The sequence below is a fragment of the Piliocolobus tephrosceles genome, chromosome 6, assembly GCF_002776525.5.
Source record: "Piliocolobus tephrosceles isolate RC106 chromosome 6, ASM277652v3, whole genome shotgun sequence".
NCBI classification, from domain to species: Eukaryota; Metazoa; Chordata; class Mammalia; order Primates; family Cercopithecidae; genus Piliocolobus; species Piliocolobus tephrosceles.
In genome coordinates this window covers 139,551,097-139,576,024 of record NC_045439.1, presented here as the reverse complement: position 1 = coordinate 139,576,024, position 24,928 = coordinate 139,551,097, and the positions used below count along the sequence as shown (strand labels likewise).

Sequence of the window (24,928 nt, the reverse complement as noted above, 5' to 3'; positions counted from 1 at the left end):
AAGGAGTGCAGCTGATGGTGGTGTGATTTAATTTTAAAAGAAATTTTAATACCTGTTTTCCAAAATGGTTGTCCTCTCCCTGAATGTTTTTAAGAATTTATCACTGGTGTTCAGCAACTTATTTTATAGCTTTACTGATATGTAACTTTCATACAGTAAACTACATACACTTAAAGTGTACCATTTAAGGTGTGTGTGTGTAAAACCATCACCACAATCAAGATAATAAACATGTCTATCACACCCAAAAGCTTCCTCTTGCTCCTCTGTAATTGTTTCCTTTCTCTCCTGCCCTCAGTACCTGGGCAACCACCGATTTGCATTTTGTCCCTAAAGTTTGTAGTTTCTAGAATTTTACATAAATGGAATCATGTATATCCTTTTTTGTCTTACTTCTCTCATTCAGCATAATTCTCTTTAGATTCATCCAGGTCTTGTTGCATGTATCAATGGTTTCTTCTTTCTACTGCTAAGTAGTATGCCATAGTATGGAAATACCATAATTTGTTTATCCATTCAATTGTTAATAGGTATCTGGGGTATCTCTAGCTTTTGTCTATTACAAATAAAACTACTATGTACGTGTATGTACAAGTATCTGAATGGGCATATTCCTTCATTTCTTTATGGTAAATTCTAGAAGTGAAATAGCTAAATGTATATTCACTATATGCTTAACATCTTATGAAACTGATAAACTGTTTTCCAACATGATTATACCATTTTACATTCCTACCAGCAGTGTAAAGTGTCTTTATTAAAGTTCTCTAGTAAAGTGTCTGTTCAAATCTTTTACCTGTTTGTATTGAGTTGTTTCTTTTTACTAAGTTATAAGAGGTCTTCATCAAATATTCTAGATAAAGTCCTTTGTCCGATGTATGTTTTGCCAATATCATCTCTTGGTCTGTGGCTCGTCTGTCCATTTCTGTCAGTGTCTTTCCACCACTCCCCACTCCCACCAGACAAGGTCTTGCTCTGTCCTCCAGGCTGGAGTGAAAGATTATGGCTCACTGCAGCCTTGAACTCCTAGGCTCACGCAATCCTCCTGCCTCAGCCTCCCAAGCAGCTATGACCACAGGCACACACCACCAGGCCCAGCTAATTTTTTCTTTTTTTTAGTAGAGATGATGTCTTGTCATATAGACCAAGCAACCCTCCTGCCTTAGCCTTTCAAAGTGCTGGGACTACAGGTATGAGTCACCACACACCAGCCCTGTCAGTATCTTTTGAGAATCAAATATTTTAGGTTTAGATAAAATTCTCAATCGATTGATTTTTCTACCTAGTGCATGCCTTCTGTCTCCCATTTAAAAACTGCCAAAACATGGATCACTAAGATAGTCTCCAATGCTTTCCTCTAGAAGTTTTTATAGTTTTAACTCTTACAGTTAGACCTATGATCTACAGTGAGTTAACTTTTGAATATGGTATGTGGTAAAGGTAATGGTCAAGGTTCATCTTTGTGCATATGCATACCTAATTGTTCCAGCATCATGTGTTAAAAAGATTATCCTTCCCCTATTGAACTACCTTGGAATTTCATCTGCCAAAAATCAATTGACTATATAGGTATGTGTCTAATTCTGGACTCTTCATTCTGTTCTATTGACTTATTATGTTTGTCTTTACACCAATACAACACTCTATAACTATAGCTTTATAATAATTTTTTTTCTTTTTTTTTTTAAGAGACAGGGTCTCCTTATGCTGCCCACGCTAGAGAGCAGTGGCTTTTCATAGGTGTGATTCCACTACTAATCAGCACTGGAGTTTTGACCTGTTCCACTTCCAACCTGGGTCAGTTCACCCTTCCCTAGGTAACCTGTTAGTCTTCTGTTCATGGGAGGTTACCACATTGATGCTGAACTTAATGCAAACACCCAACTGGCATTAACACACTACAGCCCAGAACTCCTGGGCTCAAGTGATCCTACTGCCTCAACCTCCCAAGGAGCTGTGACTGCAGTTGTGCACCACCATGCCTAGCTATAATAAATCTTAAAATCAGGTAGTCTAAGTCCCCAGCTTTTTCTTTTCTCAATATTGTCTTAGCTTTTCCAGGTCCTTTGCATTTTCATGTAAATTCTAGATATAATTTGTTAATTTGACAAAAAAGGCTGCTGGGATTTTCAATATGATGGCTTTAAATCTACAGATCAATATATCAATTGCCTACACAGCAATCATAGGGTTAGCACTTAAAGCAAAACTGTTACCTTAACAACACGAGTATTCTCATCAATAACATATTTATTCATGTCTTCTTTAAATTCTCCATTTATTTAGGCCTTCTTTAATTTATTTAGGTCTTCTTTAAATCTTCTTAGGAATGTTTTATGGTTTCTGGTATTAAAGTTTTGATATCTTCTGTCAAATGTGTCCCTCAGTATTTCCTATTTTTTGATATTATGGTAAATAGTTTTTTTCTCACATCAATTCCCAGTTGTTTACTGCCAGCACAGCCCCTCCTTTCCTGAGACTTCAGTTACTTGTATGTTCATCGGCATGACAGTGTCTTATCTGCCTCTGAAACTCGCCCATAGGTCTCATTCTTTTCTTGCCCTTTCCCCAGACTCCAATTACAGGTAATTTAGACTACTTGAATCTTGTCTCACAGCTCTTTGAGGTTCTGCTCTTTATCTCTTTCTAGTCTTTTCCTCTTTGTGCTTCAGTTTCTATAGCTCTATTAGAGTATCTTCAGGTTAACTGGTCCTTTCTTATGTAGGGACTAATCTGCACAAGAAAATCAATTTTTCACTTCAGATACTGAAATTTTCATCCATAGAAACTTTACGGTTCCGGCCAGGTGCGATGGCTCACGCCTGTAATCCCAGCACTTTCGGAGGCCAAGGCGGGTGGATCACGAGGTCAGGAGATCGAGACCATCCTGGCTAACACGGTGAAACCCCTCTCTACTAAAAATAAAAATACAAAAAAATTAGCCGGGCGTGGTAGCGGGTGCCTGTAGTCCCAGCTACATGGGAAGCTGAGGCTGGAGAATGGCCTGAACCTGGGAGGCGGAGCTTTCAGTGAGCTGAGATCGTGCCGTTGCACTCCAGCCTGGGCGACAGAGCGAGACTACGTCTCAAAAAAAAAAAAGAAAGAAAGAAATTTCATAGTTCTTTTTATCTTCCATTTTTCTGCCTATATACTCATCTTTCCCTTTAAATACTTGCCCGTATATTTATAACATCTCTTCTGTTTTTTTTCCTTTTTCTTTTTTTTTTTAAGTACAGATGGGGTTTCACTATGCTGCCCAGGCTGGTCCACCACGCCTGGCCTCATATCTCTTAAAGTCATTTTCTGCTAATTCCATTATCTCTTTCATTTCTGGATCTCTTCTTACTGATTGGTTTTTCTTTTGGTATGGCCTGGCTTTTCCTGCCTCTTTGCCAGTCTGGTAATTGCTTTTATTAGATGCTGGACACTGAATTGGGTGTTTACATTCTATTGTCTTCGAGTGTTAAACTTTGTTTTGCCATGTTGTTAAGTAACTTGTAGATCAGACTGACCTTTCAGAGACTTGTTTTATTGGACAGCTTTTAAAAACTTTTCCCTGGAGCTAGTTTAACCTGGTAACTAAGGTGACTTTTCTGGGGTCTCTATTGCGTTTCATTTTTATGGCTTTCCATTCTGAATGGTTGAACTTGAACTTCTCACAGCCCTGTGTAAACTCTGGGAATTGTTCGACATATAGCTCCTTGGTAATTTTCTGTCTGGTCTGATGAACTTTCACCCTGCACATGTGCAGATCAGTATTCACCAACAGACTCGAGGGGATTTATACGCCAGATGCAGTGGCTTATACCTGTAATCCCAGCACTTCGGGAGGCTGAGGCAGGAGGACTACCTGAGTCCCGGAATTTGAGACCAGCCTGGGCAACGAAGCCAGATCCCTACTCCACAAAAAAATCTAAAAATTATCCAGATGTGGTGATGCACATCTGTAGTCCCAGCTACTTGGGAGGCTGAGGTGGCAGAATTGCTTGAGCCTGGGAGTTTAAGGCTGCAATGAGCTGAGATCGAGCCACTGTACTCTAGCCAAAGTAACAGATCAAGTTCCTGTCTCAAAAAAGGGGAATGGGGGTGGGATTTAAAAAGTACTTCCAGGCAAAAAGCTGAAGCAATCATAGGGATTACTGCTTCTGTTTCTTATCTCTCACTGATCACAGTCCTACCTTATCTGTTGTTCAGAGTCTGATTACAACTGTTTCACATGTATGTTTTCCAGTTTTATGGCTGTTTATGGTGAGAGGGCAAGTCCTTCACCAGTAACTCCTAATAATTTCAGAAGAAGTCTAGTTTTCTTTTTAAATGTTAGCTCTGAGTTTCCTTGGCTCTTGTCAGAATAGTGGCTAGTTTTTTTTTTTTTTTTAGACAGAGTTTCGCTCTTGTTGCCCAGGCTGGAGTGCAATGGCGCAATCTCGGCTCACTGCAACCTCTGCCTCCCAGGTTCAATCGATTTTCCTGTCTCAGCTTCCCAAATAGCTGGGATTGCAGGCATGCACCAACACGCCCGGCTAATTTTTTGTATTTTTAGTAGAGATGGGGTTTCTCCACGTTGGTCATGTTGGTCTACAACTCCCAAACTCAGGTGATCCACCCGCCTCGGCCTCCCAAAATACTGGGATTACAGGTGTGAGCCACTGCGCCCAGCCAATAGTCTGTAGTTCTTAACAATGCAGTTTGACGGCCCCAGGTTGAAATTAATAGATGTACAAAACTGAACCATATGTACAAGCTATAAGCTGGTCATGCAAATTCCAACTACAAGTCTATCACAGACAGAAATTTTTCAATATTTTGAGAAATTTTCCCTGGAATGAGAGGGAACACTTGTACAACATTCTTCTTTGTGCTTCATTTTCTATTTCTTTTCTCCCTACAAATCCCACTAGGGACAAGCTGCCATTACTCCTCTTTCTAGACAGCCCACGTAGCTACTCACTCTACCCCCAATGCACCGTTTCCCAAAGTGTGGCTATGGACCACACCATTAGAACCAGTGCTTACTTAAGAACCAGTGTCTAGCACATCATATAACATGGATGAACCATGAAGACATTATTCTAACTAAAACAAGCCAGTCCCTAAAGGACAAACACTGCATAATTCCACTTATATGAGGTACCTAGAGTAGTCAAACTCATAGACACAGAAGGTAGATTGGTGGTTTCCAACGGATGGGGAAAGGGAGAAAGAGTGGGTTTTTTTTTGTTTGTTTTTTGTTGAGATGGAGTCTTGCCCTGCCGCCCAGGCTGGAGTGCAGTGGCACAATCTCAGCTCACTGCAATCTCTGCCTCCCAGGTTCAAAGGATTCTCATGCCTGGCCTCCCAAGTACCTGGGATTACAGGTGTGTGCCACCATGCCTAGCTAATTTTTGTATTTTTAGTAAAGACGGGGGTTTCGCCATGTTGGCCAGTCTGGTCTCGAACTCCTGACCTCGGATGATCTGCCCACCTCGGCCTCCCAAAGCGCTGGGATTACAGGCGTCAGTCACCACATCCGGTGAGAGTTGTTAAATAGATACAGAGCTTGACGTCTGCAAGATGAAAAAAGTTCTGGAGATGGATGGTGGCGATGGCTGCACAACAATGTGAATATACTTAATGCCTCTGAACTATACACTGAAGACTTGAGAAAGTGGTAAACTTTATGTATATATTTTTTTACAATTAAACTTTTTTTTTTTTTTTTGAGACAGTGTCTCTGTTGCCCAGGCTAGAGTGCAATGGCATAATCTCAGCTTACTGCAACCTCTGCCCCTCAGGTTCAAACAATTCTCTTGCCTAAGCTTCCTGAGTAGCCGGGATTACAGGCATGTGCCACCACGCCCAGCTAATTTTTGTATTTTTAGTAGAGATAGGGTTTCACCATGTTGGCCAGGCTGGTTTCAAACTCCTGACCTCAAGTGATCCACCCGCCTCGGCCTCCCAAAGTGCTGGGATTACATGTATGAGCCACTACGCCCTGCTAATTTCCTATTTTTAAATTTTCAGGTCCCTGTGCCCTACCCCTGACCTACTGAATCAGAACACCCTCCAACACTTGCAAACACTGTCATAATTAAGTGACCTCTACCTGAAGACCTGAAAGCTCAGTACTGGAAGAGGTGAGACTAACAAAAAGAACACTAGGGGAGAGAAGGGGGACGTCAAAAAAAAAAAAAAAAAAATGCATCCAGGAGTCAGCCATGTCAAAGGTGGTTCCACTCAGTGCTCAGCTTGCTCACCTGTGATGTATCACCTACTCTATGGGGTTTGTAAGCTGTCCATTCAGTTCCACCAGCCCACCCTAGTCCACTCATCTCCTCTTCAGCTCTCCTCCCTACAGCAGTCACTGTTGACAGTGCTGCGGCAGAAGGGACATGGCCGACAGCACTATGTTTACCAATTTCCTGTTCTCTGGCTTCATCTTTTTAAAAAGCAACTATACCAAGGTATAATTTATATACTATAAAATGCAGTCACATTAGTGGACAGTTGACTTTCAATGAATGCATATACCCATGTATCCATCACCATTGTCAAGATGTAACATTTGCCCTTCCCGCCATCTTGGATCCTATGGAGGTCTGCTGGGAACAGGACTTCTAAAAGGAAATATGTGGAAGGCTGTGGTACAAGGCCATTTTTGCTGGCTACAAACAGGGTATCCAGAACCAATGGGAGAAGACAGTTCTTCCTAAAGTTGAAAGTGTTTACGCCCGAGATGAAACACAATTCTATTTGGGCAAGAGATGGGCTTACGTATACAAAGCAAAGAACAATATAGTAACTCCTGGCGGCAAACCAAACAACACCGGAGTAATCTGGAGACAGGTAACTTGGGCCCACAGAACCAGTGGCATAGTTTGTGCCAAATTCTGAAGTTCTCTTCCTGCTAAGGAATCCAAGTGGTGTTGTACCCCCTCAAGGATTTTTTTTTTTTTTTTTTAGACAGAGTCTCGCTCTTGTCACCCAGGCTGGAGAGCAGTAGTGCGATCTTGGCTCACTGCAACCTCCGCCTCCTGGGTTCAAGCCTCTCCTCCCTCGGCCTCCTGAGTAGCCGGGATTACAAGCACCTGCCACCACGCCCGGCTAATTTTCTGTACTTTTAGTAGAGACGAGGTTTCGCCATGTTGGCCAGGCTGGTCTCGAACTCCTGACCTCAGGTGATTCGCCCGCCTCGACCTCCCAAAATGCTGGGATTACAGGCATGAGCCACCGCACCCAGCCCCCTTCAAGGATTTAAACTAATGAGAAGTCAATAAATACAAGTGGATTTGTGCTCTTGGGAAAAAAAAAAAAAAAAAAAAAAAGATGTAACATTTGTGTCACCCCAAAAAGTTCCTTCATGCCCCTTTAATCTCTCCCTAGACCCCTCAGGCAACCACTGATCTACTTTCTGCCACTATGGATTTGTTGTTATTCTCTCTGTAATTTCATATAAATGGAAATAGTTTGAGCTGTTTTGTGTCTGGCTTCTTTCACTCAGCATAAATGTTTCTGAAATTCAAAGTTACGTGTATCAGTAGTCTATTCATTTTTATTGCTGAAGAGTATTCTATTGTATAGATATACAACAATTTGTTTCTCTCTTTGCCTGTTGAAGGATATTTCAGTTGTTTCTACAAGAAATACAGCTTCTTTAAATATTTGTGTGGATATATGTTATCTTTCATCTTGGACAAATGCCTAAGATGGTATGCTCACATGGTAAGTCTATGTGTACCTTTATTAAAATAAATCAGTTTATTTTTTTAATGTGTTTTGTTGTTGTTGTTCCTGTTGTTGTTTTGAGACAGCATCTTGCTCTGTCGCCCAGGCTGGAGTGCAGCACTGCAATCTCGGCTCACCACAACCTCCACCTCCTGGGTTCAAGCGATTCTCCTGCATCAGCCTCCCAAGTAGCTGGGATTACAGGAGCTCGCCACCATGGCTGGCGGCTAATTTTTGTATTTTTAGTAGAGACGGGGTTTCACCATGTTGGTCAGGCTGGTTTCAAACTCCTGACCTCGTGATCCACCTGCCTGCCTGGGCCTCCCAAAGTGCTGGGATTACAGGCGTGAGCCACTGCACCGAGCAACAAATCAGTTTCTTTTATAGCAAAACTCATATGCAGCTGGCCAGTCCTGACATTGGGCATATGCCCAATCTAGTCCAGTGAAAAGTGACACCGGAGACTGGATAACTAAGGTCTGGCTGAGGCTCTTAGCTGGACTTCCAGGGTGACTATGACTATGTCCATCACAGCTATAGGCAATAGGTGTAGCAAGACCAAAAAGAGGGTGGGAATTGCTGCCCCAGCCACCAAACTAAACAATGACTTTTAATAAAAGATTTAACATGTTATTAAAAGGCTTTCACACGAAAACAAAATGTACAAAAAAGAGGAAGCAACAACCTTTGGATTATATCTAAAATTCAAAGCACAACAACTAGCAAATAACTTCTTACCTCTGTGCATGATCTTGTGCTTCTCCCTCAGATATGTCAGGCCTTTTATTACCTAGAGGAACGGGAAGACAAAATACTGGTGATTAGAAAAATAATCTATTTTAAAATACTCTAGGAAAATACTTCATTTATCATCATCACAAATTTGCCCTCTTTTTTTTTTTTTTTGGAGACAGAGTTTCACTCTTGTTGCCCAGGCTGGAGTGCAATGGTGCAATCTTGGCTTACCATAACCACCCCCTTCCTGAGTTCAAGCAATTCTCTTGCCTAGCCTCCTGAGTAGATGGAATTACAGGCATGCACCACCATGCCTGGCTAATTTTGTATTTTTAGTAGAGATGGGGTTTCTCCATGTTGGTCAGGCTGTTCTCGAACTCCCGACCTCAGATGATCTGCCCGCCTCCACTTCCCAAAGTGCTGGGATTACAGGCACGAGCCACTGCACACAGCCCCTTATTTTTTATTCTTTTGTTTCATTTTCTTAACCTGCCTTATCAAGCAACCATCTTTTTACATGGTATATAGAGTTGTTTTGTTTTGAGACAGGGTCTCACTCTGTCACCCAGACTGAAGTGCAATAGCACAATTATGGATTATGGCTCACTGCAGCCGAGTCTCAAGTGATCCTCCCACCTCAGCTTTCCAAGTAGCTGGGAATACACGTGTGCACCACCATGCCCAGCTGTTTATTTTTTTGGAGAAGTGAAGTCTCATGATGTTGCCCAGGCTGGAGTTGAACTCCTGGGCTCAAGCAATCCTCCCACCTCGGCCTCGCAAAGTGCTGGGATTACAAGTGCAAGCCACTGTGCCTGGCCCCTGGTTTTCAAGACACACAGATTTTAATATGAAGAAAGTCACATTTCTCATTCTAATGCAAGAGAGACAACAGTGTCTACAGACTCCAGACAGGGAAGACTCTACTGAGAAAATACCACTATTTTAAACAAACTTTCCCCTCAATGACTTCCCATCTTCCTCTCTTGTCCATTTCCTACCAACTCATTAACTTACCAATGAGGAACTTAGAAGAAAACCTTCATAACATACTCACAGCAATGCTAACTTTTCCTAAAATTTGTTCAGGAATTCTTCCAGCTTTCTTCAGGACTTGATCCAGAGAACCTCCATCCTAAGAATGAGAATACCAGACCAGTTAGTGACAATGTTTCTAACTATTCTTTCAAGGGATAACTTTCGGGAAGAAAATGAATCTTTAAACCTCATGAGGAAAGTGAATCTCAGGCAAATCCTCCTAAAAGGTTAAGAGTAAGCACCCATTGGTTTATTGCTGACATCAAATATGGTATGAATGCAAACCACTGTGGGAGGTGTCAAATAACAACTCTAATCCCACGAATATCATTCAATTACTAATTCAGTAGTCACAAAAAGGCCTGATTTGCACTGAAATAACAATATAATATAGTGGTTTGGGGCGCAGGCTCTAGAAGCAAACTATAAATGTGAATTCCAACTCTATTGCTTACTATCTGGGGAACTTGACTAAGTAACTCAACCTGCAAAATGAGGATAATCACTAGGCTATTATAATAATCACAGGGCTACATAAGGATTAAACCAGCTAATAGATATAAAGCACTTAGAACATATGGCACATAATAAGTGCTCAACAAATGCTGGCCATTTTATCACTATCACGTATGTCACAAGGTACATTTGGTATTGTGCTAACAAATCATAATTATCAATCCAAAGAAAAATGTCATAGAAAGCAATAATTCACCCCACAAATCCTACAAAGTACCACAGACTGTGTTAGTTTCTATGGGGGTCAGATATATGAAAAACAGCTGGTTTCTGCCCTCAATACATTTACTAATAGGGGAAATATGCAACTTTCAATAAAATATAACTGTGGTATTATTTTATATATATATATATATAAAAGTTTTCATCTATGGTTCCCGGTTTATAACTCCCATGTGCCCTTGTTACAGTCTTATTTTTCATTTTTCAAATCTTTTTCTTTTTTCTTTTTTTTTTTTAATAGAGATGAGGTCTCCCTATGTTGCCCAGGCTGGTTTTGAAATCCTGGGCTCAAGCGATCCTCCCACCTCAGCCTCCCAAAGTGCTGGGATTACAGGTGTGAGCCACCACGCCCGGCCTGTGAAAATTTTAATAATAAAGTGTTGGGAAAATAATATTCATGACACAAAACTCATGCAAAGACTGTGACAGAGAGGACCAAAGACCTTCAGAAGCTGGGATGTGGCTATCAAACAGAGTTCTCTCTACCTGACAACACCTTTGAAATGCTGGAGCTGAGGCAAAGCAGAAGGTCCGAGGGAAGCAAGAGCCCACAGTCAGAATTTTCCACCCACAGGAAGCCAGGGCAGGGCCTTTCCTGCTAGAGGACCTGCTCAGGAACAAGAAAGGGCTGAGAGTGCCCAGAGCTGAAGCAGAAAGCCACTCTGGCTCTCATGGCTGCCTGGTCTTCTGGTCTTCAGGCCACAGCTGCTTCCTACATGGTCCATCTAGATGCTCCAGCATCACCTGAGCCTCTCCACTGCTACTGACTGACTGTTCTAGTTGCCCTCTGGGTCTATGTATACTCAGGGCCAAAAGGTCCTATGGCAAGCTCCAAGGCCTAACCCTCCCCCACCAAGCCCCAAGCCTGACCAGGTCTTCCCCATCCTGGCCACCCTCATTCAGTAACTCAACACACACCAACCAACGGGTGCCAGACACTGTGCTTGGCCCTTGAAACATTTTCCCCTCCCAGTCTCAGGCTTCCCACGGTAACTCCAGAGATATTTTCTGATTTAGAGACTTGTGCAGGAACATCTCACTATTTCCAGAGAGCCAAATCCATGGGGGGAAAAAACTGACCTGCAGTCACTGGAAATGGGCCAAGAGAATGGGAAACCAACCCCAGTCATTTCCAGTGTCATCTTCTCCTGAAGGAGAAGGAAGGCTTGAAGGAAGAGGAGGACATGGCAAGGGCACAAGAGATGTGATCAACATCTGTAAGTTCAAAGTGAATAAAGAATTCCAGAATAAGGACGCCACCTAGCATCTCAAAAAAGGTCAGTGTAAAGAAAGAAGCCTCCTAGTAGCTCAAGAGGTCAATGTAAGAAAAATAAAAAGATTGGCAGCCGGGCGCGGTGGCTCAAGCCTGTAATCCCAGCACTTTGGGAGGCCGAGATGGGCCTCCGGAGTCAGGAGATCGAGACCATCCTGACCTCGTGAAACCCCGTCTCGACTAAAAAATACAAAAACCGGCGAGGTGGCGGGTGCCCGTAGTCCCAGCTACACGGGAGGCTGAGGCAGGAGAATGGCGTAAACCCGGGAGGTGGAGCTTGCAGTGAGCTGAGATCCAGCCACTGCACTCCAGCCTGGGCAACAGAGTGAGACTCCGTCTCAACAAAAAAAAAGAAAGAAAAATAAAAAGATTGGCTTAGCATGGTGGCTCACACCTGTAATCCCAGCACTTTGGGAGGCTGACGTGGGCAGATCATGAGGTCAGGAGTTTGAGACCAGCCTGGCCAACACGGTGAAATCCCATCTCCACTAATGATAAAAAAAAAATTAGGGCCAGGCACGGTGGCTCAATCCTGTAATCCCAGCATTTTGGGAGGCCAAGGCAGGCAGATCATGAGGTCAGAAGATCAAGACCATCCTGGCTAACATGGTTAAACCCCGTCTCTACTAAAAATACAAAAATTAGCCGGGCGTGGTGGTGGGCACCTGTAGTCCCAGCTACTCAGGAGGCTGAGGCAGGAGAATGGTGTGAACCCAGGTGGCAGAGCTTGCAGTGAGTGGAGATCGCGCCACTGCACTCCAGCTTGGGCGACAGAGCGAGACTCCGTCTCAAAAAAAAAAAATCAGTGGGGCGTGGTGGTGCACACCTGTAATCCCAGCTACCCTGGAGGCTGAGGCAGGAGAATCTCTTGAACCTGGGAGGCGGAAATTGCAGTGAGCCGACATCGTGCCACTGCACTCCAGCCTGGGCGACAGGACCGAGACTCAGTCTCAAAAAAAGGAGGGGGGGAGGGACCCTTCACCACCCTAAAAAATAAAAATAAATAAAATTAAAAAAAAAAAAGAACACAAGAAACCCAAGGGGTAAGAAACAGCTCCCTGAGGGGAAGCCAGGACCCAAGTAGAAAATAATCAGCAGCCCAGGCCAAGGACTAGGACCAAGCCAGAAACGTTCACATGCTTCCCACGGAGAATGCTTTGCTCTCATTGAGGAAAGAGAGAACAAGCACTTTCTCTAACCTTTAGATGTGCAGAAGATGTTTTTAGGATTTAGGTTCCATATGGCACCCATAAATGTCGGCAGATGCCTATAACAGTGGATGCAGCACTTCGTGATCATTACAACAAAGAGAGGTTCAAAATAATGGAGACACAAGTAGAGAATCCTCCCAGGAGGGTTATTCTAAAGTTCACTAAGGCTGCATACCAGGACCCCTATTCTAGAGGTCAGGACAGGTCTAAAGTATCAGGAAGAAAATGGGGTAGGAGCTGAGAGACACAATACTGGACTGAAAGCATGACAGCCACCAAGTGTGCAGACTCACGTCAGCCCTCATCTCTAAGCCATCAGCCCAGGGAGAATAAAGCAAAGATCAACACTTGAAGAATTCCCTAAGTTGCACGATGTGTTGGAAGACTTATATCTGAAGACAAGGAGGGATTCCAAGCACGTAGTGGTAAAATGACTGGCAGCTAACACGCATATAATTAATTAGCCTATGAATGCCCTCTCTCTCCACTGCCCTCTCTTTCCACTAATGTGCATCATGCAGAAACCCAGAGAAACCCTAGAGGCTGCCCTTACAGTAGATTATATCATCTTCATAATCCCAGAGCCTCACACCTAGCATACAGCATTGTACACAAGAAATGGATTTAAACTGTTATTTACCAGATTTTACTTACATCACATCTTAGGGTCATCTGAAAAAAAAAAAAAAAAAAAAAAAAACTACGAGAGGTGCTCTAGGTACATCCACCAGGAATACTGCCATTTCTTTGAAGAGAGGCAAGGACCTAGAAAGGAGGTCTGACATCTTGTGAATATCCCAAGCTCTACAGTCAGACTTCCCAGATGCCTCAGATAGTGATATGGATCCCAGGAGCAGCATGGAGGCAGCTGGTCACCTCCCAGACCAAAGATTAGGCCACAGCCACCCAACTCTTAAGGCCATTGCTCCAGAGGCTGAGAGGGTGTCACATACCATGTGCTCCATGCAGATACTGATCTCGCCATCACTGTAGAATGCACCATAGAAGCCCACGATGTATGGAGAGTTGCACTCATGCAGAACCTGCAGCTCCCTTATGATCTGGTTCCGGATTGCGGGTTTGATCTCCAGATGAATTAGCTGGAGAAAGGTAGAAGAAAGAGAAGTTTTATGAAAGAAAGAGGGAGGAAGGGACAAAAGATGTAGTCTTGTTAAATGTTTAAGCTCTTAAAGGTAGAGACAGGAGAAACAGGTTAAGTTGTAACAAACAAGTTTCTGCTCAACCAAGAACTGAGTGTCACTGTACTAAGGAGGGCATTGGCAATGGGGGCTGTCCCAGCTGTGCCTCGGCTCCTGGGAGCCTAGACAGGAACAAAGTTAAGGGAAGGCTTACTCCGAGAGAGGCTTTGGAGCTCAGATAAGAAGAGAAATTGACCTTCAGGATTTGGTTCACACTCAAGAACTGTGAAAGCAGAAGGGTATGAGGGACTCAGGTATGCTAACCTAGGCTGCCCAAGAGATTCTTCCTTGAGCTCAGAAGCCTGATGTGGTTGAGACTGAGCCAAAGTCTAACGTGCTACCTTATGTCACCCTAACATTTTCCCTTGTTCCAGCTGGGGATACAAGTGACAGTCACATTAAATAGCTAGCTACGCAGTAAGGTTGAACTTCTAAAAAATCCCACAGACAGCGAGTGTCAGAGAACATGGACGCAGGGGTTACCAGTGTGGGCTGGGGCACATGGTATAAGCTAGACAAGAGGTGGACCTAGAAGATGGGTATTGTTTGAAAAGACAGAAGGAACAGCACTCACAAAAAAATTATGGGCACGGGAGTGAACACAATGTGCAAAAAAACATCGAAGAGCCCAACCTCTCTGGAGCAAGGGGCTATATTCCAAAAGAGGACCAAGGGTAGACAGGAAAGGGAAGTCCAGCTCTACAAGTACATCCTATGATGGCGAGTTCAGATGCTGTAATGCAGGAAGATAAAGGGGATTCACTGGCAGGGCTGGAGCACAAGTGGGAAACAACTTGAAATCCTTGTTTTGTGCATCACTGGGGCTGGGTGAATGAAAGTAGCTTCTCCAGCACCTGATAAGCAATAAACAGGTACCTTGGCATTCCTTCCACAGCACACAGAAGGTTAAAGAAGAGTCATTATTTTCCAGATGGGATGGGGATTAATACACTAACACAGTCATTAGTGTGTTTATCCATAATCTGATAAATAACATGCATTCAAAATTCAAACAGCACGGCCGGGCACGGTGGCTCATGCCTGTAATCCCAGCACTTCGTGGGGCTGAGGCGAGCGGATTACCTGAGGTCAGGAGTTCAAGACCAGCCTGACCAACATGGAGAAACCCTGTCTCTACTAAAAACACAAAAAATTAGCCAGGCATGGTGGCGCATGCCTGTAATCCCAGCTACTCGGGAGGCTGAGGCAGGAGAATCGTTTGAACCCAGGAGGTGGAGGTTGCACACCAGCCTGGGCAACAAGAGCGAAACTCCATCAAACAGCACAAAAAGGTATTAAGTAAAGTCAGTCTTCCTTCTACCCTGGTCCCCAGGCTTCTAGGTACCCTGAGAGATAATCCAAAATTACCTGTTAATCAAGGCAAACTCACCTTTCTGGCCATGACCAGGCCAGAAGGCTTGTGGGAGACCTTGAACACCACACCGCCATTGCCGGCCCCTAGCTCACTGATCTTCTCAAAGTCGTCATCCTTCAGTTCTCCCACCTTCTGCTTCTGGGTGAGAAAGGCCTCAAGGCGCTTTCGCTGCTGCTCATCAAGCTCTAGCTCCTCCAGCTTCTTCTGCAAGGCCTCCAAGTTGGTCCTGTTCCAAAGCAGGGAGCACAAGTCAATACTGTCACCAGAGAAGTCAACCCAAAGAAGTACTCCTATCATGGAAAGCTCCAGCTCTGGGGCCAGACAGAGAATCAGAGTGAGGCTAGAGAGGAGGCCCCCTCCCACTGTGGCTCTGCCCACTTCACTCCAGCCACCCCAGATGACTATCACCAACATGCTTTACCTCTCAGAGCTTCAATTTCCTTATTTATAAAATGAAAAAATTAGGTCTTTCTCACTATGTTGTAAGTCAATGAAAGGAACCAAAGAACCTATTAAAATTCAGAATGAGCCACCTTAATTCGCTTTAAAACTCCAGTTTAAAAAGCCCCACTACTGTTGGTTTTATTGTTTTTACCATACACAAAATAAAATTCCCTAAATTCACTAAAATGAAATCAAACCAACTTTAAACTGAATCACCACAGTAGAAATCCTCATTTTCAATGCAATCAGGTCCAGGTTACATTGGACCAGGTTAATCAAAAAAATCACAGCAAAAAATCATAAAAAGTATATATCTAAAGTTATTATTTTTGCATAATGTATATAAATATGCATTCATTTGCCCATTCTTTAACAAAGGGCAAGACTCTGAATAAGGGTCCAAAGAGGACCCACTGGTTAAGAAGTCCACATCATCCTCTCACACGGACCAGAACATAATACATTGTCGACAATTTCCTATTCCTGATTCATTAAAGCTGGTTAACGTTAAAATTTTAGAGTTTTATGATTTCCCACAATCTTAATGTTCATCTAGTTTGACAGTAACGTGTTTTAGTAACTTGGACTTATGAGTCTTTCCACAGCTTTTAACTAGTGTTCATGGGGGGGGGGAAATCACTTCATTTGCAGTTATATTTCATCAGTTTATCTGATACCTAAACACATTACTTAACTACAATACCAGCTACAGCTGAACAAATGGGTTTGGGAACAAGCTGGCTCTTGGTAAGCACATAATTCAGCCAGTGGGTGCTGAAGCGAGTGGGTATGGCAGAGAGCAGCCTCCTGCAGTGCATGCTGTGGACATTGCTCAGAGTGTTTCATCCAGGGAACTGAAAAGTGTTCATCATTCCTGTGAGCTGGTTAACAGGAAGGTGGTAAGAGAGTTTCCACTGTGTTTCACTGGATTTCATTGGGTTTCAAATTGAAGTCCCGGGAGGTGAAGCGTGTCAGTGATAATCGTGTGGGGTGGCTGGAGTGACACAGCTGACAAGATAGGCCTTTGCTATACATCATCATGTTGGTGTTCCTGTCAACACACACACTCCAGTTCTGAGCTTAAAAGATAGAGTAAGCATAATCTGCTCTTCCTTCACACCTTCTATCCCAAATCTCTAGAAGACAGGGAAACGAAGACTTACCTCTCCACGTATGAGGAGATCTGGCACTGCCTTACAAATAACATCACGCATGGAACCAAAGAAGATGCAAGGCCGAGGCTGCTGATTTTCCTCACTGATTTTCCCCTCACCCCACCCGCTGCACACATCAAAGAAAGGCCATGCAAGCACACAGTAGGAAGGCGGCTGTCTGCAGGCCAGGAAGAAGGCTCTTGCCAGAACCCAACCATGCTGGCACCCTACCCTTAGACTTTCAGCCTCCAGAACAGTAGGGAAACAAACTATTGTTGTTTAAGCTACCTGGTCTATGATATTTTATAACAGCAGTCCAAGCAAACTGAGACAGCTACTCAATATTTTCATGCAAGGTTCAGCTATATCTTGCAGTGTCCCCAGTCCCTAGGGTGTGGGAACCCAGAATATGTGTGGCTGGGGGTGCACAGTGCACACTCTCTGGTTTCCTTTCTCCCAGGTCTCCCCACAAAGGAGCTTACTGAGGACCACATTTAGAAACACATGTCAAATGTAGATGGACCCCATGGCTAAAACCTGAATGAGGTTACAGCTGCCTGACGGGCTCAGCAGGCCAGCTAGAGATGCAGATTCCAAAAGCTGTCAACACACACATACACAGAGTGCATGATGGGAGAAGGGAAGGACGGCTGCATGGAAGAAAAACTGCTTTCCTCACAACACTGTAACTCTCCTCAGTGCTTTACATTTATTAAGTCATTTAACCCACAACCCCTGATTGGAACAGATGAGCAAACTCAAGCACAAACAGGTGAACTAAGATGTCAAAGGTCAAATAGCTGCTAAGTGGCACAGCCAGGTTTCAAATTCAGGCAGAGAGAACAAATGTCTCACCTTAACCATGATGCTATATTATCTTCAAAAAGCTCAATACTTTCCAGGGAGGCAACTGACAACCATGGGTAAGATCCCAGTGTGAGGCATTTAACACACCAGGGCTCAATCATACATAAAGATGGTGAGCCCTACACAAAGAGGCCTTTGCACCAGAGACAATCCTGTCTCCCTTGCACATCAATCTGATGATGGATCTACTGGAGCAGATTAACACTGCCTTGCAGCTAATACTTGCCATAGAAATTCAATCAATTTGCAAAGGAAAAGGGATTGCTGACTCTGTTCACTTTCCTGGCTCTCTGAAATAAGTAATTCTTACACCTTCTGGAGGAAAACCTAAGTCTGGGCTTTGTGCTACCTTTCTCCCTCCTCTACCTCCTATGTCTTGCCATTTAACCACCCACCCCACCAGCTAAGGAACTGGCTTCTGACCTGTACTTTCAGAAGGTGGCCAGGGAGAGAAATGACAAAGACTGTAGGCTGGGGTGGCAAAGACTTTCCTAATGGCAGGTGTGTATGGGTGAGGAGTAGAGATGGAATAGTGTTGACAAAATAACAAATCACTAGTATTCAAGCGTCCTGGATTCTTATCCCAAATTGTTCATCAACTAGCTCTGTGACCATGGACAAATCACTTAACCATGCCACATTTCAGATTTCTCTTCTATACATCATGGAATACTATGCAGCCATAAAAAGGAACGAGATTATGTCCTTTGCAGGAACATGGATGGAGCTGGAGGTCATTATTCTCAGCAAACTAACGCAGAAACAGAAAACCAAATACTGCATGTTCTCACTTGTAAGTGGGAACTGAATGATGAGAACACATGGACACACGGGAGGGAACAACACACACTGGGGCCTGTCGGTTGGAGAAGAGAGCGAGCACAAGGAAGAACAGCTAATAGATGCTGGGCTTAATACCTAGGTGATGGGATGATCTATGCAGAAAACTACCATGGTACAGGTCAACCTATGGTCATAAATCTGCACATCCTGCACACGTGCCCCTGAACTTAAAAATAAAAACAACAAAAAAATAACGATTTCTCTTCTGTAAAATAGGAGTAACAATTCCATGCTTATTTCATTCACTGGGGTGGGTCAAAATAGAAACTAACGGAAGAAGCATGAAATTTTTGACACATTTATACATTAACATAGAGGGGAGGGGAGGGGAAGTGGAGAAAGGGGAGGAGAGGCCAAGGCAGCAACGGCAGGATCCAGAAACTATGTGCCTTTCCTTTAATTATTCTTAAAATACTCAGGGTTTTTTTTTTTTTTTAAGAGAATGAAAAACAAAACATTTTATCTGAAGGTGAAATGAAGATTCAGTACTCATTAAAAAGATACCAATCAATAATGTAACAGTATTCAGTATTTCTTCCTCTTGCAGAGGGAGATATTCAACAAGGCTAATTTCTGCCTTTCCAAGGTGAAATGTTTTAAGCAAAGGATATAAGAGCGAAGGCCCTCACCCAACAACCGTATCACCAATCTCTAAAACTCAGAGGGCATGAACCTGTCTCTGTCTCCCTTCACAATCTTTAGTTTTAACTGAAATCAGCAAAACTCACACTGGGGATTTAAAAACAAAACAAAACAAAACTGGAGCTCCAGCACAATAAATCTGACACACACAGCCCTTTCTCCAGGGACCAGCTGTGATCGGCTCCACCCTCCATCACATTCACCATGGCAGAGATAAAACCACACACTGTAACGTGAATTCTGCATCATGGCTGTCTAACGGTAAATACAAGCTCATCAAGATAAAAGAAGATTATAGGTTTGAACGGGAATGCAGAGAAAAACAAAGGTTGTCATTTGCTTTCTGAAAACACCAGGGAGGCGCAATGAAATGGGTGGGAAAGGATAATCCTATGGGCAAGAACATGTCCTTCCTCTCATCTCACCCATCTGCTAAGTCTAATTACACTGTTGCAACTGGAACCTTTCATTTGTGGCTCAGTGGTTTAAATCAAGCAGCAGCATAAAATGTATCCCAGGGAGGGACCTTGAAGACCACCTTATCCAACCCTCATTTTACAGATGAGAAAACTGAGGCCCAAAGGGACAAGCTCAAATAGTTCCCTGGTGGCAGGTCTCCTAACTCCTAGGAGAGAGCTCCTTTCAAGGCCCCACACTGCCCTTTTCAACCCTGACGGTCACTGAATTTAGAGGCTGGCCTAAGGAATGATGGAAGGAGGTAGGGGGGTGATGTCCAGAAAAAGAAATGGGATCTCCAAACTGCCACACACCAAACAGAAATAGGCCACAATCGCATGCCTCCCAACCTGAGCCTTGCTCTAGCCTCAACGGCAGGCCTGGCCTCTGCCAGGAGGGTACATTGAAGGAAGGAAAGAAGATGACAACCGATCACTGTAGGAAGGAGAGGAAGGGTCCCCGTGCAGGTGGGTGTTCTCACCAGAGAGCCCAGGGAGTTGTAAAGTTCTCCTTCCCCTGTGGCATCTGGCAAGCAGGAATGCTACTAGGGCAGGAAACAAGTCAAGTAGCAGGGAAAGAGGGAAGGAGAGGCAGAAGAGACAGACCCAAGATAAGAGAGACCAGCACCTAGAGATAAAGGCTGCATACAATCCCTTGATCCATGCCTTCTACTCCTACTAACCCATCTGTGAGATCTTGGGTAAGTTACCTTCCTTTCTGGTCCTCAGTTCCATACACATAAGAAAAGTATATAGGAAGGAGGAGAGGAGATTAGGGAGAAGTTGTCTATCTCTGAGGTCCAAGTCTGTCAATGTGACAGTAATCTGAGGAGGTACAGAATAAGAATGGGGGCATGTTCAAGTTGAGGGGCTGAGGAGCTTCAATGGACAGGGCCAATGTGAGAACAAAGAGAACTGGCACCATAGGTCTCTGTAAGGTCAAACCATGGATGGCTGAGGATTGAGGGTTAGGCGTCTAAGGAGTAGTAAGACAGGAAAGGAGAATGGACCTGAAAGAGGAAGGCAGAGGGTGCCAAAAGCACAGCTTACCAACTTCCAGATTCCATGACAGGCTAGCCTATCTGTGTTGGGCAGTGCAGATGCACTGGCAAGGGATAGCCCCAGACATCTTGGAGAAGGCGTTCTATATCCTCCCATACCTCAATCCTGCAGGTTACTCTACGAGAGGCTCTTCAACTACCTAGGAAATCAAATTCTAGGATTGTGTATATGTGCTCCGTGAAAGAAGCCAGGCACAAAACGAGTATGTACTATGTGATCTGGTTTGGCTCTATGTCCCCACCCAAATCTCATTTCAAATTGTAACCCCCATGTGTTGAGACAGGGAGGTGATTGAGTCATGGGGGCAGTTTCCCCCACATTGTTGTCATGATAGTGAGTGAATTCTCATGAGAGCTGATGGTTTTATAAGTGTCTGGCGTTTCCCCTACTGGCACTTCTCTCTCTTGCCACCATGTGAAGAAGGTCCTTGCTTCCCCTTTGCCTTATGCCATGACTGTACATTTACTGAGGCCTCCCCAGTCATACAGAACTGTGATTCAATTAAACCTCTTTCCTTTATAAGTTACCCAGACTTGGGCAGTTCTTTATAAACCAGTGTGAAAACAGACTAATACACTATGTCATTCCATCTATAGAAAATTCAAAGCCAGGCATGCTGGCTCACACCTATAATCCTAGCACTTCGGGAGGCTGAAGCAGGAGGATCACTTAAGCCCAGTCGTTTGAGACCAGCCTGGCCAACATGGTGAAACCCTATCTCTACCAAAAATATAAAAATTAGCCAGGCATGGTGGCATGTGCTTGTAATCACAGCTACTCGGGAGGCTGAGGTAAGAGAACTGCCAGAGCCTGGGAGGTGGAGGTCACAGTAAGCCAAGATCATGTCACTTGCACTCCAGCCTGGGTGACAGTGAGATGCTGTCTCAAAAAAAAAAGAAAAGAAAAAAAAAGAAAAAAGAAAATTCAAAAAAGGGCAACAGTAATCTTTGCAATTATAAATTAGGAAAGTGATTACCCTTCGGGGGAAGTAACTAAGAGGGGGTGTGCAATGGTTAATTTTATGTGTCAACTTGGCTGGGCCATGGTGTTTCTGTGAAAATGTTTTTGGTTTTTGTGGGGGTTTTTGGATGAGATTAACATTTAAACTGGTAAACTTGGATTAAAGTGAATTACCCTCCATAATGTGAATGGGCCTCAGCCAATCAGTTGAAAACCTTAAGAGAACAAAGACTGACCTGCCCAAAAGAAGGAATTCTGCTGGTAGCCTGTCTCTGGACTTGAACTACATGCAACCCTACCCTGGGTCTCCAGTTTGCTGGCTTACCCCTGCAGATTTTAGGCTTACCAGACCTCTACAATCACATAAGCCAATTCCCTAAAATAAACATCGATAACCCTCTCTCTCTCTCACACACACACACACACACACACACACACACACAACTGCTGTTGGTTCTGTTTCTCTGGTGAACTCTAATACAGAGAAGGAGGGGAATTCCTGGGTGCTAGTAATGCCCTGTTCTTGATCTGAAGGCTGGTTATGGGGCATGTTTGGTTTCTGAGAATTCATCAACTACGCATTTATGATACATAAAAATGTACCTTGACCTGAACCTGGGAGTCAGGCTATCTGGGTATGAATCCCTATTTGGCCACTGAATAGCCATGTCAAGTTGGAGAGGTTTCTTTTTTTTTTTTTTTTTTTTTTTGAGACAGAGTCTTGCCTTGTTGCCCAGGCTGAAGTGCAATGGTGCAATCTCGGTTCACTGCAGCCTTCACTTCCCAGGTTCAAACGATTCTCCTGCCTCAGCCTCCCAAGTAGCTGGGTTTATGGGCACCTGCCACCATGCCTGGTTAACTTTTGTATTTTTAGTAGAGACAGGATTTCACCACGTTGGCCAGGCTGGTTTCGAACTCCTGACTTTGTGATGTGCCAGTCTCAGCCTCCCAAAGTGCTGGGATTACAGGGGTAAGCCACCAACGCCTGGCCAGAGAGGTTTCTTAAAAGCCTTAAGCTTCAGGTTTTTCATCAGTTAAATGGGGCCAACAGTAAACACATCATGGGGTTGTCAGGAGACTAAAGGAGCTCACCCACACTCATCTAGCTCACAGTAGGTGCTCAATGAATACTATCAAATGTTATTCTTTTCTTTTTTTTTTGGAGATGGAGTCTTGCTCTGTCACCCAGGCTGGAGTGCAGTGGCATGATCTCGGCTCACTGCAAGCTCCACTTCCCAGGTTCATGCCATTCTCCTGCCTCAGCCTCCCGAGTAGTGGGGACCACAGATGCCCGCCACCACGCCCGGCTAATTTTTGTATTTTTAGTAATGATGAGGTTTCACTGTGTTGGCCAGGATGGCCTAGATCTTCTGATCTCATGATCTGCCCGCCTCAACCTCCCAAAGTGCTGGGATTACAGGCGTGAGCCACCATGCCCGGCCCAAATGTTATTCTTTTTAACCAATTAGATTACAACAGCAAAACAATATTAAATATGCATTTAGCATTTAGATGATTCCAACTTTTAAAAAAAATTTCACTTTCATTTAATTTCTACAACCACTTTTTACTTATTATCACATTTTGACTTAAATTGCCCTTAGCTGTATATACTCCTTTCGTTACTTCACTGAGGGCCTTCTAGTGCTGGAACTTATGCATTCTCAAAGACCTGGGAAGACAAAACAAACAATTTATTCTCAAAGGAAAAACAAGATGAGATACTCGTCAATGGGGTTTATATGCAGGCAAGAAGTAACGACCAGGGCTTCAAACCATATAACATGGGAAGCTAACCACTATGCTTGCAGAAAAGCACAGCCCTGGTATTTAGCTGTAGAGTTCTATCCTTATAACACTACAGAAGGATATGTTAGGATTAGAGAATTTTAGCATTGGACAAAACTTTAAAGACCACCTACTTTAACTGCCCTATTTCAACTGTAAGAAAAACTACAGAGAAGTGACTTGCACAAGTTCACAGAGTAAGTGACTATTAGAGTTGAACCCAGGTCTTCTGACTCCTAATGGCTTCACACCTATTTGGCAGGCACAGAGTAGCCACAAGCATGTTTTTCTTCTTTCTAGTAGTTTCACCACAATGTGAAAGACAAGCTCTGCCCGGAGCATGCCAATGTCCTTTCCCACACTTCTTAGATGCCTTCCTCTTCCTGAACCCCAGAAGAGAAGGGCACCTGAGCAGGAAATCTCAGGTGACTTAGTTTGCCAGTGCCTACTTTACTGAAGAACTGGGTTTTCATTCTTGAGAAGAAACTCATGGAAGGGTGTGTTTCCTATCACAGGTACACATGCTAATTTTTTTTTGTTGAATTTTCTTGGTGTGACTTATGCCAAGTAATTATAAAGATTTTTTTTTGTCTTCTTGATGAATATTTCATGAAGGCTATGAAGTCGGAAGAGCAAAGTCCTGGGTGTGAAAGCTTTTTCTACCTCATTTACTTTTTATTTTTTGTAGCCGCAGTGTCTATTTTCCTACTTCAAGATCACTGGGCTGCTCTGCCTATGGAGTAGCCACTCTTTTATCCCTTTGCTTTCTTAATAAACTTGCTTTCACTTAAAACAAACAAACAACCAAAAAAAAAAAAAAAAAAAAAAACACTGAAGTATTCCCAGGTCCTGTCTAAAACCTAAGAGTTGATGTATTGGCAGGAAGAGCTGAACGTTCAAGATGGTTTTGTGGTGCCTTTTTTTCTAATCTCCTTTTGTACATGTCAATACTGAGCAAACAAAACACTGCTCTCGGTTTAACAAGAAAGGAGGAAGAAAGACCCTAACTTCTGAGAGAGAAGTCTTTCCCCTCTATGTGGAAGGCCCTGACTGAAATGTGGATCCAAGACTGGTAGCCAAAGTGTTGTCTCTTAGTTGTTGCACCTTACTTTGGGATTCCCCTCTTTTCTTCCCCCCGGCAAGGTGTGCCTTTCCTTCTGGAATTGTAAGTGAACACAATAATAGTACCTGTTTACACTGTGAAGTGGGATATTGTCTCAGAAAACACACCAGTGGCTGTCTCACTGTCGAACTAATGCCTTGTGAATGTATGATCTATGGAAATACCCTTGTAGTTGTACTTGCTGATGCTATCTGTCTGTTGGAAAATAAATTCTGAACGTCCCTGGCCCTGTCGCCCGCCATCCCCCACTAAAAAAAAAAGACCAGCTCTGTCCTGGCCCAGCAGCAGCTGATTTCCTGCATATGTCGCTGGCCCTGGAAGTG

The 24,928-nt window shown here is 43.7% G+C and overlaps 1 protein-coding gene across 1 annotated transcript in view; it reads right to left on the bottom strand.

The window, feature by feature from the left end:
* MAP2K1 (mitogen-activated protein kinase kinase 1) overlaps positions 1-24,928 on the bottom strand; it is a 104,228-nt gene that overhangs the window by 39,561 nt on the left and 39,739 nt on the right. The window contains exons 2-5 of the mRNA XM_023220785.1: positions 15,283-15,493; positions 13,647-13,793; positions 9,491-9,568; positions 8,440-8,491 (exon numbers count right to left, since the gene is read on the bottom strand). Coding sequence (XP_023076553.1) covers positions 8,440-8,491; positions 9,491-9,568; positions 13,647-13,793; positions 15,283-15,493 — 488 coding nt within the window. The remainder of the gene's footprint in view (positions 1-8,439; positions 8,492-9,490; positions 9,569-13,646; positions 13,794-15,282; positions 15,494-24,928) is intronic.